Genomic DNA, 16975 nt, shown 5'->3' on the forward strand with positions numbered 1-16975 from the left:
GGAGAACCAGCCTCTGGCCCATGCATCTTTCTCCAAGGAGGTGCCTTTGTCCAGAACCCATGACCAGAATTACTAGTAAAGACAGCATCTTAATTTCAACCCTAACGAATTTGGCCATCTGGTTTCCTCGCAAAACAGTAGATGCGATGAAGGACGGGGAATGATCGCTACTAGAAGATATATATATGCATGGCCGAAAACTGAGGGACGAGAACAGGAAACACATGAACACACCCAGGGCCCGATGCTGCCTCGAACCTGCTCACAGACGTGGCCATCCCTTGAAATGCGGCTTCCGACTACACTTCCAGTTCACCCCGGTCTGCAAGTTGGTCATCTTTCCAGATCCTTCTTTCCCATGTTTGGGAAGCAATGGACACTGCTGCCCTAAGCCCCAATGCCTGTAACGTACCAGGCATTCACATGCTCTCATTGGACCCATGGTGGACCTGCCAGGTGCCACACCCCTACATGGGACAAGAGCAGGATCTCTTGATAATTATTTTGAAGAAAATATATGACTCCAAAAAGGATGGTCCACTGTCAGAACCATATTACACAACTATGTAAATGTAGTATAATAAACACCATGCGCCCTAACCAGTTTGGCTCAGTGGATAGAGCATCGGCCTGCGGACTGAAGGGTCCCAGGTTCGATTCCGGTCAAGGGCACGTATCTTGGTTGTGGGCGCATCCCCAGTGGGGGGTGTGCAGGAGGCAGCTGATGGATGTTTCTCTCTCATCGATGTTTCTAACTCTCTATCCCTCTCCCTTCTTCTCTGTAAAAAAAAAAAAAAAAAAAAAAATCAATAAACACCATGCAACATGAAGACATCAGATCTCTCTCCTGGAAATGAAATTCACTGCAGACTTGACCATACAAATCCCACCAGCAGCAGTAGGGATCAGCACAGCACTCCTGCCAGGTAGTGCTTTCACAGAAGCTCTGCCCTCAGCAACACAAACAAGGGCAGCGATACCCATCTTAGAAGCAGAAATGAGAAAGCCTGTGATAAACATGACCATATTATAGAAACAGAAGCGGGCAGGGGTTCGACAGCCCTGGCATCAGGAAGGAAGTATCCCTGCCATCAGCTCCTGAATGATGCTTAACTGTAAGGATTTTGAGTGTTGTTGCTTAACCAGCCTGAAATTAAACAGCAGTTAGACCTACTGAGTAAGAATTTAACTTGAAGCTCATAAAATAGTGGATCTATGAACTCAAAAAGACATGTAATTTTGTGTATATGATGTCATTTTACTTAATTTTTAAATTACATCAATAATACATAAATTTCTTTTTGACCTTCTATAATTCAGGAGGATTTTCTGTTCCCCAGAGTTGAGATAACTATTCAACACCTTTTGCCCCAAAAAACTGGCATGAACTTGGTGTTGTCAGTCTGAGTAAATGAAACGCCAGCACTTACACCAGGACTGGAAACCTGGAGTAGCCCCTGGAGCATGACAGAGGGAAGATTGAGGCTGTGTCAGGCTAACGGGGAAAGAGCCCTTGACACTCAGGGCCTATCCTCCTGTCTGCATGAGAGACCAGGGGGAGGGGAAGGGAAAGTGGAGAGGCAGTCAGACAGAGACTGAGACTGAAGTTATGGGGGAGAAGGTGAGAGATGGGACCACAGGGGCTCCTGCCTTCTGCACTGCTATATGTCAGCCCTATCGGTGGCGTCGAGTTGAGTGGGGTGTTTTGTGTCTTGCAAAACATCATTCTGTTTCACAAGTACTTGGTCAACTTAGAAAACAAAGCTTTTATGAGCAGGATAACTTAACAGGAACAAGAACTGGATAGATGATAAAATAACAAAGAAAGGATTAGCTAAACAGATGTTTAACAGAAATAGGCAGCTTCTTATGAACACATACTGTTTATTTAAATCAGGAAGCAGAGTTTCTTTAGAAAAGAAAAAGGTGTTGGGTTTTCTTAGTCACCATCGGCATCAGTTTTGCCTTTACTTAAGTTCTGTCTTTAACTGGAGGTCCCACAAAAGTGACCAACAATGAGAATCAAGTGGAGATTTTCTAGGCAAAAAAAATACAGGTGACTAATTAAATTATTACTTACTAGTGGCCCGGTGCATAAAATTCATGCATGGAGGAGGGGGAGGTTCCCTCAGCCCAGCCTGCGCCCTCTCCCAATCTGGGACCACTGGCTCTTAACCGCTCACCTGCCTGCCTGCCTGATAGCCCCTAAATGCCTCTGCCTGCCTGCCTTTTTGCCCCTAACCCCTTCTGCCTGCCTGATCGCCCCTAACCTCTCTGCCTGCCTGCCTGATCGCCCCCTAACTGCCTCTGCCTTCCTGCCTGATCACCCCTAACTGCCCTCCCCTGCTGGCCTGATCTCGCCCCCAACTGCCCTCCCTGCCAGCCTGATCGCCCCTAACTGCCTCTGTCTTGGCCCCCACCACCATGGCTTTGTCCGGAAGGAAGTCAGTCGACCCAGTCTAATTACATATTACCCTTTTATTAGTATTATAGATAGTTGATTATATAGGATAGGATTGCTTAAATGGGGGGGGGGGGGGCTTTTTCAGCAGGAGAAGATGCTTTTAGTAGACAAAAATACATAATCCCTATATCTGGACTGATAGCCAGCCATATGCATTATACTGCCAAAGCAGTCATTAAAAAATTGAACTCCTTTCTCACACCTTACACCAAACAGCTGTTGCCCTTAAAACCCCTCCTCAGCCCCCACCTTAGGTTCTGCCTTTGCAGTTCACCCAGATTTGGTTCTGACTGGTTGGTTTCTATGCCAGTCAGCATCAAAAGCTCCACCTCCTAGACAGCCACTGGCTCCTTGCAGTTCACCCAGATTTGGTTCTGAATGGTCGGTTGCTATGCCAGTCAGCGTCAAAAGCTCTGCCTCCTAGACAGCCATTGGCTCCTCACAGTTCACCCAGATTTGGTTCTGAATGGTCTGTTTCTACGCCAGTCAGCGTCTCTGGGCCTATCTCCAGGCTTGATCAGAGAGGTGGGGCTCATCAGCAGCCCCAACAGAGGCCCGGAGAGAAAGAGAGGCGTGGCTGCTGGCGAAGCCCGGGGTGGGGCAGGGGGGGGGGGGGGGGGGGGGCGGGGCGGCGGTGGCAACGGCTGATCAACAGCTGCCACAGAGGCTGTGGATCAGACCCTGCCTCTCTCTCTCTCTGGGCCTGATCCGCAGCCCCCTCAGCAGTCAGTGCTAGGTCGCTACCGCAACCCAGCACTGACTGCAGGACTGACTTCCCGTGTTCAGTCAAGTCTTAGGTCAGTCGTTACAGACCCTGGGTTTTTATATATTAGGATGTGACACAGAAAGTGATCAGTGCAGTAGTTCTACTTATTTTGTAGTAAGGTTGCTAAGAGAAAGAGTCAGTGGGAACTCGGAGGTAGACAGGCTGGAACAGACATAAATCCATAGTAAATCCCTGCTCGTGTGAACAGGCCGATGAGGCTTGGACAGGAACTTAGGAGAGGCAGCAGCACTTGGTGAGTGTGCAGAATGGGAAAGCGCAGAAAACACTCTTGTTTGGGGAAGCTGCAGAAGATGGTTCTTCGGATGTGAACTCTAGGAGCCTTCCTGAGCTAACAATCGTGGATAGAGCTCATGTGCCTGCTATACCTATCCACAAAGCTGGGTTCTCTGCCTTCAAGATGTATTTGGAATGGTGTTGCCTGATTAGACACAATGACAGGATAGTAACATAATATAAAAAACCTGATTATATTTCAAAATCTCTAGTGGAATTTTGCTCAGGAATAGAGACAGAAACAACAGGGAAATCAAGATCAACAGACTTACTTTTCTCATCAATTAAAGTTCAGGCTATATCTTAATTAGGATCAAATTTCCCTCCCAGTACGAATACAAACCTTTAAATTGTCAAGAACCAAGAGAAACTACTGTCCTTTCTTGCCCCAGCCCGACATCTCTGGCCTGACCAAGAGAAACCTCACATTGAAGCTGCTGAGAACCAATTCTACTGTGCCTGGCCCACAATTTTATCACCAAGGCAACTCAGAGAAACTGTGGATTTTAATTTTTCATTTCTTTGGCTTTTTGGCTCTTTTCCATGGAAGCTGTTATATTTATATATTAATACTGCTTCAGGACACTGATTAAAACCTCATGTATATGTTCAAGAAGAAATTTTCAAACCAAGAAACTCCAATTTAAATAAGTGCAATTCTCCCAAGGCCCTCTGAGGGTTCAAGAGAAAATCCAAGGACTATAATTATCCTTTCATTTCCTAGTCTAGCAACACATGCTCTTCACGACCGGCTCATGGCAGACATCAGGCACTCATGGTGACAATGCGAAAACAGGTGTTTCAAAGGGGAGCGTGCACTTGGTTTTGAGAATAACAAGTATTATTATCTGGAAGTAAATGAGTTCTGTGTTTATGGTTCATGTTTTATAAAAAAAGGAAGATCATCCAGAATCTGTCATAATTATTCAAAGGTTACAAACATTACTTTAATAAAAACTCTTCAAAAGGACATGAAAAATTTATAGATATATCTATCTCACTGATTTCAGAGAGGCGGGAAGAGGGAGAGAGAGACAGAAATATCAATGATGAGAGAGAATCATTGATTGGCCACCTCCTGCACACCCCCTACTAGAGATGGAGCCTGCAACCTAAGCATGTGCCCTGACCGGAAATCAAACCATGACTTCCTGGTTCATAGATTGATGCTCAACCACTGAGCCAAGCCAGCTGGGCAAGGACATGAAAATTTTAATCCCCCAAATTCACCAGCAATTTCACTAGATCTCAGAAAGCAAATCACTCCCTAGAAACCCTCACAGTTGGCACACTTGTCTTTGTGAAAACAATTCAATATCAAATGTATTCAATGATGGTCTCCGTTACTTTTGTCCAAGATTAGAAAAATTCCAGCAGTAGGTGGAGTTTGACAGCAATATCCATGAACAAAACCTACCTTGTTTTATTCTACAGCTACTGTACAAACACAGTGATCAACAACATTTATGTCAATTTACAGAAAACAGTTATAAACAGATGTGGAGTTTCATCTACAATTCTAAGAGCTACCTGACACTCCACAAAGAGGCAGATGCAGCCCAGAGTCCTGCAGTCAATGTGTCCCCACAGGATGTCCTTAGCCACCAAGTAAAGCCAGTATTTCCCTGGGCCTAATGCAGCTCCGCCCTCTGGCTCCCCACTCCTCGCTCCCTCCCTGTGGCAATGCAGTGTCTGGGGATCTATTACAGCAAGCAGCATGGAGTGAAGGCAGGTGAGCACTTACCTGCCCATCCTGTCCCACGTGGTGTATCTGTAGATTGCCCTGCAAAATGGATGAAAAGAGAGATCAAGAATAAAAATGACTTCAAGACATAGCGGCAATAACTTCCCCATGCCATTCGTGAGTAACCAGCAAAACTACAAACACCAAGTCTACAAAAACTCAACCCTTGTAGAAATAAGCACTCAAAACAAAATATTTAAGCTGAGTTTACAGGTTACTATTTTTTCTTATAAAAAATAACAAACTAAAAACAAAACATTTTCACCCCTCCCCCGACCGCAAATGCAAATGTAATTTTTTTCTAACTTTTATTTTGAGACAAGTTTAGATTCACAAGAAGAATCAAAAGTGGTATAGTGAGAAGTCCCTGTACCCATCACCCAGGTTCCCCCATGGAGACATCTTACATAAGAATAGTGCAGTATCACAAGCACAAAATTGGCAGGACACAATACAATTAACCAGACCACAGGCCTACTGGGATCTCACCAGTTGGAAATTCATTTTCACTTGTTTTAAAAAAAAAAAAGTAATTGATTTAAGTTTGATAGGTTCTGCTAAATGTCTCTTTGCAGACATCCTTATTTTGACAAAATAATTATTTTTAAGTGAACAAGGTAAAAAGTCATTGTGATAAGACAATTGTATATTGTAACCTATTACAAAGTAATCATTAATATTATCAACAATGTCTTCTAATTCATTGCATTCAATTCCTAATGGAAACAAAAAAAATAGAGGATTATTTAGACAAGAGGGATTCAGCTATGAAAACTGAAAAAGGGGACAAAGTCGGTTTCAAAAGTTTAAATTCAAGAATTATTCTTATGCCCAGCCCCAGTGGCTCAGTGGTTGAGCATGGACCTATGAACCAGGAGGTCTCGATTTGATTCCTGGTCAGGGCATATGCCCAGATTGCGGGCTCAATCCCCAGTGTGGGGCATGCAGGAGGCAGCCGATCCATGATTTTCTCTCATCATTGATGTTTCTATATCTCCCTCTCCCTTCCTCTCTGAAATTAATAAAAATATTTTTTTTAAAAAGAAATACTATGATACTTTTAGCAAAAATAATATTAAAATGTATGTTGATTATTTCCTTTTACTATTATATCAATTTTCCTTCTTTTCAAATGACTACCAGCAAATTAAGCATTCTGACTAAGTGTACCCGCCTTCTAGATTTACGCTTCTTAATTGTCGTTTGGCCATCCCTTGTCTGTATCTTAAAAAATTAAGCCTCCCTGCCCTTCAACAGGACACCCCACTTAGTCTGCAGATTTCCTGCACCACTCTGCACATTTCCCGTGGAACCACATTAGGGTGAGCCAGCAGACTCTCCACTCACCATCCAGCTCCTTAACTCTGATAGTCAGGCCTCTCATGGCCATCTCCAAGTTCACTGCCTGCTGCTCTCCTTCCCCTGCCGCAGCTTCAGCCACACCAACGTGCTTTCTCTCACTCCCTCGTTTGGACACATGACGATTACTGAATTAATTACTCCTATGAATAAATCAATCCCCTCCTTTGACCAGGTATTTAGTGCTCCTCTCATAGGAATTCATTCAGCCACGTATCCCTGTTCTCCCTTCAGAAGCCTTGCTATCTCTTCCCTTTGCAGGCTGGGCCCACGGACAAATCTTCAGGGTCCAAATGAAAGAATTTCCCTAAGAAAGTATCCCAGAGCCCCTCTCCCATGAGTCCTCTGTTCTCTGCACCAGCAAGTGCTCATCACTTCTGGCCCTCCTAGCACACTCATCTCAGTGCACTGTGGGGAGCCACTACCTCACATTTTCACACAGCAGCAATAGCCTGCACAGACTGGGAGCTCAGCAAATGCCTCACACACGAGTCAATAAGCAAATTACCGCCACCTCCCCCTCAGCCCCTGGGTTCTGGAAACTGAAAAGTCAAAGGGGCACAAATGCCTTATCTAGTTAAAGAAAGCAGCCTAGCATGCCGCTAGAATGTGAGCAGAAGTGTCCACAAAGCAGCTCTGAAAAGCCATTAGGCACCATTAATCTAGTCAAATGCTTCCCTGGAAAGGTTCTCCTGAAAGGCTCTTTGACAAGTTAGCACTTGCACAGTCGCTGCTGGATCTGTACCTGCTTTCGCCGTTGGTGTGTGAGGAAACCCGACACCATGTAACAACACACCACAGTGCAGGTCTGCACAAAGCTGGTACTATCTTCCCAGCCTAGAAATAAGTATGTTTTTAGCTCCCAGTCCATGCTGCCAGGGGCACGCCGTTCCACACCATGCTTGGCCAGCAGAGCGAGTGTGCACTGCTTGGCAGCCACAGGCAAAGTCAGAGAAAGACAAGTACACTGAGTCTACTGATGCTCTCTTGTGCTGTAGGAGACGATCGTCAGTGTTCCCCTAACAGGCGGCCAACAACCGCCCATGCCCTGGACAAGAAGGCTAGAAAGACAAGGTCCCCCCTGAGGGGCTCAGAGAATATCAGCGCCATGACCAGCTGGCCTCACCTTCCAATAACACAGATGGTCTACCTGACCTTCACGCACTGACCCCCTATGGCAGCTGATACACATATGCAACAACACTTGTGCAGCTGGGATGGACTCCCTACATTCTGTCTTTATCATGGATTAGAATTAATGAAAAGTAGAACACCACCAGTGATTAGAAGCCTGGATCTCATGAACTTAAGGCAGCTGAGGCAATCCTAGGAGTGGCAGGAATGGGAAGAGCCATGAAAAGATGCACTGAAAGCTCACAGGACGTACACCTGCGGTCTCACCAGTTCCCAATCAACCCACAACGTGGGCACTGGTCTTCCAGAGACAGAGCCCAGGCTCATGAAAGTTAGGAGAACCTGTGAGGTCCTGTCGCAGGAGCAGGGCCCCAACTCCTGCTCTTCCCACTCTCCATGCTGGGGAACTCCCTGGGGCAGGAGAGCAGGGCCACAGCCATGCTGGGAATTAAATCTGCATCTCAGATGGGAAGGCAGGAAAGCAGGATGGGCAGGGAGAAAACGGGTATTTGGAGGTCAGCTCCAGCCAGAAGCAAAAACTGGATATAGCAAGCGTTGACAAAGAAAACTAGACTGCCCATATAAACCCGCAGTGCAGCAAAGGCAGGAAGACAGGCAGGGCCAGTTTGTGCCCAAGGAAATGAGAGTCGGGTGGTCAATGCTGGACGTCATGTTGTCTGGGGATTCCCAGTTGTCTGCCCCATTTGACAAAGATCAGAATGCAGAAAGCCCACAGGCAGTGCTGGTGGCCACGACTCACCTCGCTGTCCTGTGTGATCTGCACCTGCTCCCCTTGAGGCACCTGAGCGATGTGGAGGTGACCCTGTGGGATCCGCAACGAAAGAAGACAACAAGAAGCATCAGAAGAAAATCAAAACCAGAGGAAACAAAAAACACTTTCTGAATTTTTTGTTCTTAACTATCTGCTCACAATTCAAAAAAAGACAACTAAATCCTGAATAGTGTAATATAATATGTACATAGTATTAGCTACTTAATAGCCTCTTGAAATTAAACTGTTAGTATATAACACATACAGAACATTTTGCAGTAATTCTTAAAGAAGCAATGGAGCCTATGAAAATTCTGTTAAGTCTTTAAAGTTGCTTAAACTGAACAAGCAAATTTCAGAATATGAAGAACATATAGGAAAAAAAATGGAAACAGAAATTTCTAGAAAATTAGAATTACTTTTTTTAAAAAAATCATACTATTAACTCAGAGTGATCAGAAACTTTGTGTGCCCTAATCGATTTGGCTCAGTGGATAGAGCATCAGCCTGTGGACTGAAGGGTCTCAGGTTCGATTCCAGCCAAGGGCACATGCCCAGGTTGCAGGCTCAATCCCCAGTGCAGGGACATGCAGGAGGCAGCCAATCAGTGATTCTCTCTCATCACCGATGTTTCTATCTCTCCCTCTCCCTTCCTCTCTGAAATCAATAAAAATATTTTTAAAAAGAGACCCTTTGTGGAACTACCCGGAAGGGTCTCCCAGAGATCTGGGAGTGTGGCATGGCTACAGAGCAGTGTGGGATTGTGGGGAGGGGACTTGTACATGTGCATCTACATCAAAAACAGGTCAGTCAATATTTTTTAAATTAAAGAAACACATGACTAAACAGCTGGAATGGACACTAATAAATACATCAAAACATCCAACTATACAATGCATTTATGTTTGTAGAAACAGGCAGATAAGTAATTCCAATAAATCTTAACTTTGCTCAGTGACACTGCTCAGTGATATGAATACCCATGATTGTATTTAAAAATTCTATCTTGCCCTGGCCAGTTTGGCTCAGGGATAGTGTCGGCCTGTAGAATGAAGGGTCCCAGGTTCCATTCTGGTCAAGAGCACATGCCCAGGTTTCGGGCTCAATCCCCAGTAGGGAGCGTTGATGTTTCTATCTCTCTCCCCCTCTTCTTTCCTTTCTGAATTCAATAAAAATATTTTTTTAAAAATAAAATAAAATTCTATCTTAATAAAAATGAATATTAAAGTAAACTACTGTAGAAATTTCTATTGATTTCATTTTACTATGTCTATGTGAACCCTGTGTCCAACTTATTCTGAAATTCTTTCACAAAACTTTCTTAAAGAGTAACTGCCTTTGTGACTGTCAATTAAACAAAGAATTCACTTCTTTTAACTGCTTCATCTCCTCTGGAAGAAAAACTTCATTAAAAGTCCTCATCAATACTTTCTGGAAGCACACCCCTTTCCAGGCAGTGTAACATCAAACTGAGACAGGTGACATCAAACTGGGGTCACCCTTGAATGGGATAGGGGTTCCAGGAGAAAGCCCTGGTGATGCAGATGTACAAAAAGAGTCTAGCCGAAACCGGTTTGGCTCAGTGGATAGAGCGTCGGCCTGCAGACTGAAAGGTCCCAGGTTCGATTCCGGTCAAGGGCATGTACCTGGGTTGCGGGCACATCCCCAGTAGGAGATGTGCAGGAGGCAGCTGATCGATGTTTCTCTCTCATCGATGTTTCTAACTCTCTATCTCTCTCCCTTACTCTCTGTAAAAAAAATTAATAAAATATATTTAAAAAAAAAAAAGAGTCTAGGCGTGACTCAAACATCAACACAATCTCAGGGGCACACTGAAAACATCCCGTTCTCTAGCAAAGTTCCTGCCCCCCACACCTTGGCTACAGGACCCTCACAGAGCCACAAGGCTAAGTGAACTCACCGCTGAGCTAAGTGCCCACACAAGCTCAACGCATGTCCCACTAGCCAAAGGAAATGCTACACAATAACTAAGGTGACCAGCTTTTTCATTGATACCAGAAGGAAATTACTTTTTCTTCCCCCAGTAAAAGGGCACTTGTGTTTCCAAAGTGAGAAAATAACTATGACACATCTATGACGCCTCCCAGGAGGACAGGCAGCAGCATGCACCCTTAGAGCTGACAGTGACCAGCGGGTGCAGCACAGCCATGAAGGGCCCTCGACAATGTCAGGGTTACCCAGTAATGACCTTCCTTTTGAAATGTAAGAGTTCTCACCCTAATTACTTTTATTTAACATGCATTTTTCCCTCATCCCAAACTATCCATGTGATCCAGAAACACAGGGAGAACTGGTCTTGGTTTTCCCAATCCCTGCCACACCCTCCCTTCCAGTTCATTCATGGAGACAGGCTAGTAGAAAGGTACATACTACTTGGACCTGTCCATCCTCTCCAATCTGGTGGATCTGGACCTGTTGGGCGTTGGCCAGGGCATAGTGCAGGGCCTGCGGCTGGGGCTGTGGTATCTCACTGGCGGGTGGTGGCGTGCTCATCAGGCTCTCTGTGGGAAAACAGACGGCTCAGCATCAACCCAGGAGACAAGCGTAGGTACACACATCCTGGCTGCCTTCTCTTCCCCAACCCCAAACCCAAACCCCCACAGAAGAGGGAAATTCTTCATTCTGAAATCCAAGCCAACATGCCCCAACAGAGAGCATGGCATTTTGTAGAGCTTATCAGTAATTAGGGTTAGATAAGAAAGATTTCTGACCTGTAGATAGAAGGAATCTAAAGAACTGACTATTCACCAACAGACTATTCACATCTACTTATTTAAATGAAGTTTCTCAGGATATATATTGACAAAATGAAAAATGTAAAAAAAGCAGATATTAAACTCTGTTTTCAATCAGCAATAAGTAGTATTTGTCCTTGGACAATTAAACTAATTAAAGAAAAAAGCTCCACTCACCTATTTAAAGATACACCTCTAATAAAATTTTACTTTCTATATTTAATCCCAAATGATTTTTGTTTTGATAATGTGTATTAATTTTAACTGTAAAATCTCAATCAGATAAATTTTCTTAAGTACTTTTACTAAAGAAAAGCTTTTCATGTATTTTTTTAAATAATTTAATGATGAACATCAAATTGACATGGTATATTGAGTCCCTGCATGTATGTTTTTTAAAGTAATATAGCAGCCCAACTGGTGTGGCTCAGTGGTTGAGCATCAACCTATTAACCAAGAGGTCAACACATGCCCAGGGTTGGGGACTCGATCCCCAGTAGTGAGTGTGCAGGAGGCAGCTTATCAATGATTCTCATCACTGATGTTTCCCTCTCTGAAATCAATAAAAATAAATAAATAAATAAGTTAGTAAGTAAGTAATACAGCAGTATGCCAGAAATTACATCCTTTTAAATTATTTCAAAGTATAATTGAAAATTTTAGGTGTCAACATTTTAAAATGTCAACTTAAAAATATGCAAAGAAGAACACTTTTCCAAATTTCTTTAAGAGGGTAATGACCAAAACATTTAAAATCCACTCTGCCAGTTAATAAGAGCTATATAGCTAAATAGGTTCCTAAATAATTTCTGCTCCAATGTTAATAAAAATCAATTGATTTTGCTGGTTTTCAAAAATATAATCAAAAGGAATGACAGTCCGCAGAGTTCCAAAAAACCATAGATAGGATTTGTGTGTATAATTGTTCCCAAACCTAAGATTCAAATTATTGAATTTACCATTTAATCAATAGCTCCCTATAATTATACAACATAAAGACCACTTTAAATTCATGTTTTGTAATTTATATAGATATCAAAGTCTAGTACAAAAACTTGCATTGGTGACTCTGTGATCAAAAACAGACCAAGATCTATGGCAAGTGACAGGAGACAAGCATGGTCGGATAGACCCGAGGCCAAGGGATAGTGCTGGTGCGGCTCTGGAGCACAGTGCCCATTGGAAGAGACTGAAACAGAAAGGACAAGCCACCCAATGGGCCTCCTCTCCTCCCCGGCCTGGCTCTTCTCTATGTCCAGTGGAAAACCAGCTCCAAGAGCTGGTTCCCTGCAACTCTAAAATATTGGGCACTAAATAGATGCCTACCTAAGGTCTTCATCTCACCAATGAGACCTGTGGGGGGGAAATGCTGAATTGTATTTTAAACAATAAAATGTGGCCATCTTAAAAGCAAGCACATATAAAAATGTATACAGTACTGCTAGATAAGAGAGAGCAACTCAAATGTTTTAATAAATTAATTCTTTTTAAATGCTTTGAAACTAGTGGCTTTATGGTTTGTGTTCAAACTGGCAGTACTAACCTTGGCTCAGAATTTTATTTATAGCATTTATTTGGAAGTTCCTTTGATGTCAGCTGATAATTCAAAAGTAAGCAAGACACTCCAGATGGAACTACTACCAATAATAAGATCCTGGTTTAGTTACATTTTACTGAATTATTTCTGTCACCAGAATAGCCTTACATTATCAGATTTGCTTTGTTAGGCTGAGTATGCGAAAAGAACAATGACAAAAATTCCAGAAGTCCCTTTAACCACCTATTTTGCTTTACCTAATTTTAGCCAAGTATGCAGTATATTAAAATAGAGAACAATTAAAACAACACACATTTAAAAAGCAATGTGCTTTTCTTAAAGTTTTATTTTAAAACTTGAATATGCTCTATGCTTCTCTCAAAACTAATTTGATTCCAGCACTCACAAGGAGGAAGCCCCTGGCCTCTCCAAAACTGAGCAGGAAGGCAGCACTTGCCAGGGTTTATTAGTAGGAGCATGAGACTAAATATAATGGCTCAGAAAGACATTGTTCATCCTCTCCAGACAAATAAACACCTGAAGGCAAGGGAATATAATTATGCTCATCTCTCTCCTGGGTTTTTTAAAAGCCCACCTTGAATGCCACCCTCCTCCTTACCCATCTGTGTTACTTCCTACTCCAAACACCTCGCACAGAGCAACATAACTCGGCAGAGGGAGGAAGTAAAGGAGCTGCTCAGCACAGCGCATGGCATGTCCTGATTGAACCATCCTTCTGCCTCAGCCCACACCGCATCAGTGAGTGGTGGTCCTGGTCCACATGCCCTCTTCTATTGCCAGCGAGAGCCTCAAGTGGGTCGGGTTGTGGCTCCCCACCGTCACAGAAGCAGCATTTTCTAAATAACTTAAGCTGACATGTGTGCACAGAGTTAAGGCTTGAATTGCTAGTATCCGAGGGGCAGCTATAGATTCGGCAGGTAAGGGGCCTTATTCAGGACCACCCCCCAAGTCCTGCAATGCAAACTGCTCCAGGCTGCTTCCCTAAGCTTACCTGATGCACTGTAAGAGGAGGAGGATGGCGTTCTCCGAGAGAAGCTCTTGACGGCCAGGCTCTGGCCTCGCTGTTTCCGCCGCCAGGCTGTCCGGCATTTGGAGTCGATGCTCTGTTTGATTCGGTACCAGTCAGATTCCGTGATTCCAAATTTATAAAAGAGGTGACCTGGAAGAAAATGTCCCAAATAAAAACACCATGAGGTGAAGGCCTTCCTTTTGGGTCCTGGCTGTTTGGGAGCAATTTGAACACAAAAATGTGATTGGAGCTGAGAGCCCCTCTGCTCCCCCCGCAGGCATGCTGGTTATATGTTATAAATTCTTTTCATTTATTTAAGTTTTAAATAACTCTGACTGGACCCACCTAAACCAGATGGAAATAAGGTAACAAGGGAGGTGGTGAGGCTCACAGGAGCTTCCCAGATACTCCACAAACTTTTCTCTCTCCTCTAACTTCCTTAATGTCGACAATAAAATCAAAGATTCCAGTAATTTTATCAAAACTGTTTTTCCAGCCTCCATCTGTTTATTTATATCTTCCTGGCTGCTTTCCTCCCTTCTTCCAAGTCTTGGCTTGAAGAGGACCTCAATTATCCCACCCTTAACCAGTCCCTTTGACCCTAAGGTTCCTCCCACCTCTACTCCTGTCCTCAGTCTCTAACATTTTAGAGAATTTATATATTTATTGTGTTTACTCTTTGTTTCTCTCACAGACACAGGGATCTTTGTTTTGTGCACCCATGTATGCCAAGAACCAAGACTATCTGGGCCCATTGTAAATGCTTCAACACTCGATGATTAACTGGTGACTACAACTCTTCTTAAAACATCTCCATTGCAACCTGAGTCTGCGTTTGGCTTGTGGAACTCTCCATGTGTCTCCATCTGCCTCCCCATCAGAATGGAAACTCCCTAAGGGCAGAGGTGATATTTTACTCCCTAGAGCAGTGGTCGCCTACCTTTAGGACCTCACAGACCACCAGTGGTCCACAGATCACCGGTTGGCGACCACTGCCCTAGAGCCCCCACACCCAAATAGAACTGAACTGCTAGTCACAGAGGGTGCATGTAGTCTTGCAGTCCAGTAGTTTAGCCTGCACTTAACAGAGCATATTACTGGCACCCACATTTGTTAACCTCTTACATCACAGATAGCTCTCAATATGTGACTGAATGACATTCAGAGACCCCCTTATCAACAAAGAGGAACCCAGTGACATGGGAGGCCATTGAGGAGTGGGTGGCAGATGGAGACCCTTCATTGCCAGCCCTGCCCACCTCTCACCAGACCATACCACCTCTTCTTTATGCTGAATCAACAGAAAGTAAGGTCATAAACGTGGGAACTACAAGAAATGCTTCAGCAGGGTGACCTCCTCTCTAGCTGGCTCATGCAACTTCACTGATTAATGGGAAAACAAATGGATGAAATTCAAAAATTGAATAATAAAAAGATTAAGCTAAAAAACATCCTGTTTCAACTACTAAGAGCATTTAGTTATGACCATCTACTAAGAATTAACTTGATGCACAATTCCTAAAATCTGTCCCTCTCAAGACTAAAATACTACAAATAATCAAAACAAAGGCAGTATTTGTTCTATTAAGTATCAAAAGTTTCTTTCATCTTGGAAAGACATTTCTGGAGTTTTTCTATGAGCATATGCTTAAGACATCTTTGACTCTAAATGTAATGAAAACCCAAATTTCTATAATCTAGATTAAAAAAATTGAGGGAAGGAGGGGTAGGATTTATAGGATCTGAAAGAACAAAAACGTGAGGTAGTTTTAGCAGCACTGTAATCCTCATGCATAAAAGGAAATACATAAATGAAGCAGCATGAATCTTTGCTTTCTGATATTCAGGTCATCTCTAAAATAATCACAGAATCATTCATCAATACCTACTGAGGGATTGCTACATGCCAGGTATGGCTTTAGGTGCAGGGGATGGCCTCACGAAGTTCCAGGCTAGTGACCAACATTAGTGATAACAAAAGCCAACCACTGCCGTAGTTGCAGAAGAAACAAACTCTAGCTGTAGTTGTATAGTCACTGGAGAACTCAACTCCTGGCTGTAATTACAGGGGAATGCAACTATCAGAACTACAGTTATGTATCTACAGGAGAACCCAACTCCTAACTATAGTTGCATAGTTGCCCAACTACAACTGTGGTCTCCAAGACAAGAAAAGAAACAGCAACCACACACAGTACAAAATATCTTTTCTATATGTATCTATATCTATATCTATCTATCTATCTATCTATCTATCTATCTATATCTACCTATCTATATCTATATTTAAATCTATATCTATATGTAAAAGCCTAAATAACCATTATGGCAGAACGACCAGAATGACCAGTTGACCATTCGCTATGATGCGCACTGACAACCGGGGGCAGATGCTCAATGCAGGACATCCCCCAAGGGGTCCCAGATTGCGAGAGGGCACAGGCAGGGCTGAGGGACACCTCCCCCATCTCCCCCCCATAGTGCACAAATTTCATGTACCGGGCCTCTAATTAGGTTATATGCTTCAAGAGAACATTCTAGCACTAGCCGGTTTGGCTCAGTGGATAGAGCATTGGCCTGCAGACTAAAGGGTCCTGGGTTCAATTCCAGTCAAGGACACATGCTTGGGTTGTGGGTTCAATCCCCAGTAGGGGGTGTGCAGGAGGCAGCCAGTCAATGATTCTCTCTCATCATTGATGTTTCTATTTCTCTCTCCCTCTCTCTTCCTCTCTGAAATCAATAAAAGTATAATTAAAAAAAGAGAGAGAGAAACATTCTACAAACCATCCTCCTGTTCTCACACCTTCACATTCAAGGAAAACCAACTGAATGCCTCAAGGGATAAATGAAATTATACACAATTTTAAAAACTTGTCAGGAACAGAAAATATATACAAGACACACACAGATATATAAATATAAGAAATGAGCATAAGCATGAACATATAAATTCAACTTTGTAAAACCCAATTTGCCAGTGAAAACCTGGCTTACATCCTTTGACAAAAAAAAATATACATTCATGTAGTTATATATTATCCATTTTTTAATTCTCCTAAGACATCATATTACATAATTCCTTCCAAAAGCAACTTAAGACTCAAATGCATGGCAAATGC

General features: G+C 43.2%; 1 protein-coding gene across 6 annotated transcripts in view; it reads right to left on the bottom strand.

The window, feature by feature from the left end:
• The window catches only part of BANP (BTG3 associated nuclear protein), a 147117-nt gene that overhangs the window by 56679 nt on the left and 73463 nt on the right, over window positions 1–16975 (bottom strand). For all 6 annotated transcript variants that reach the window (XM_070399007.1, XM_070399008.1, XM_070399004.1 and 3 more), the window contains 4 exons: window positions 13839–14006; window positions 10925–11055; window positions 8522–8584; window positions 5269–5307 (listed from right to left, as the gene is read on the bottom strand). In XM_070399007.1, coding sequence (XP_070255108.1) covers window positions 5269–5307; window positions 8522–8584; window positions 10925–11055; window positions 13839–14006 — 401 coding nt within the window. The remainder of the gene's footprint in view (window positions 1–5268; window positions 5308–8521; window positions 8585–10924; window positions 11056–13838; window positions 14007–16975) is intronic.

This window comes from Myotis yumanensis, unplaced genomic scaffold, assembly GCF_028538775.1.
Source record: "Myotis yumanensis isolate MYYU_CA2020_CCGP unplaced genomic scaffold, mMyoYum1.0.hap1 SCAF_18, whole genome shotgun sequence".
NCBI classification, from domain to species: Eukaryota; Metazoa; Chordata; class Mammalia; order Chiroptera; family Vespertilionidae; genus Myotis; species Myotis yumanensis.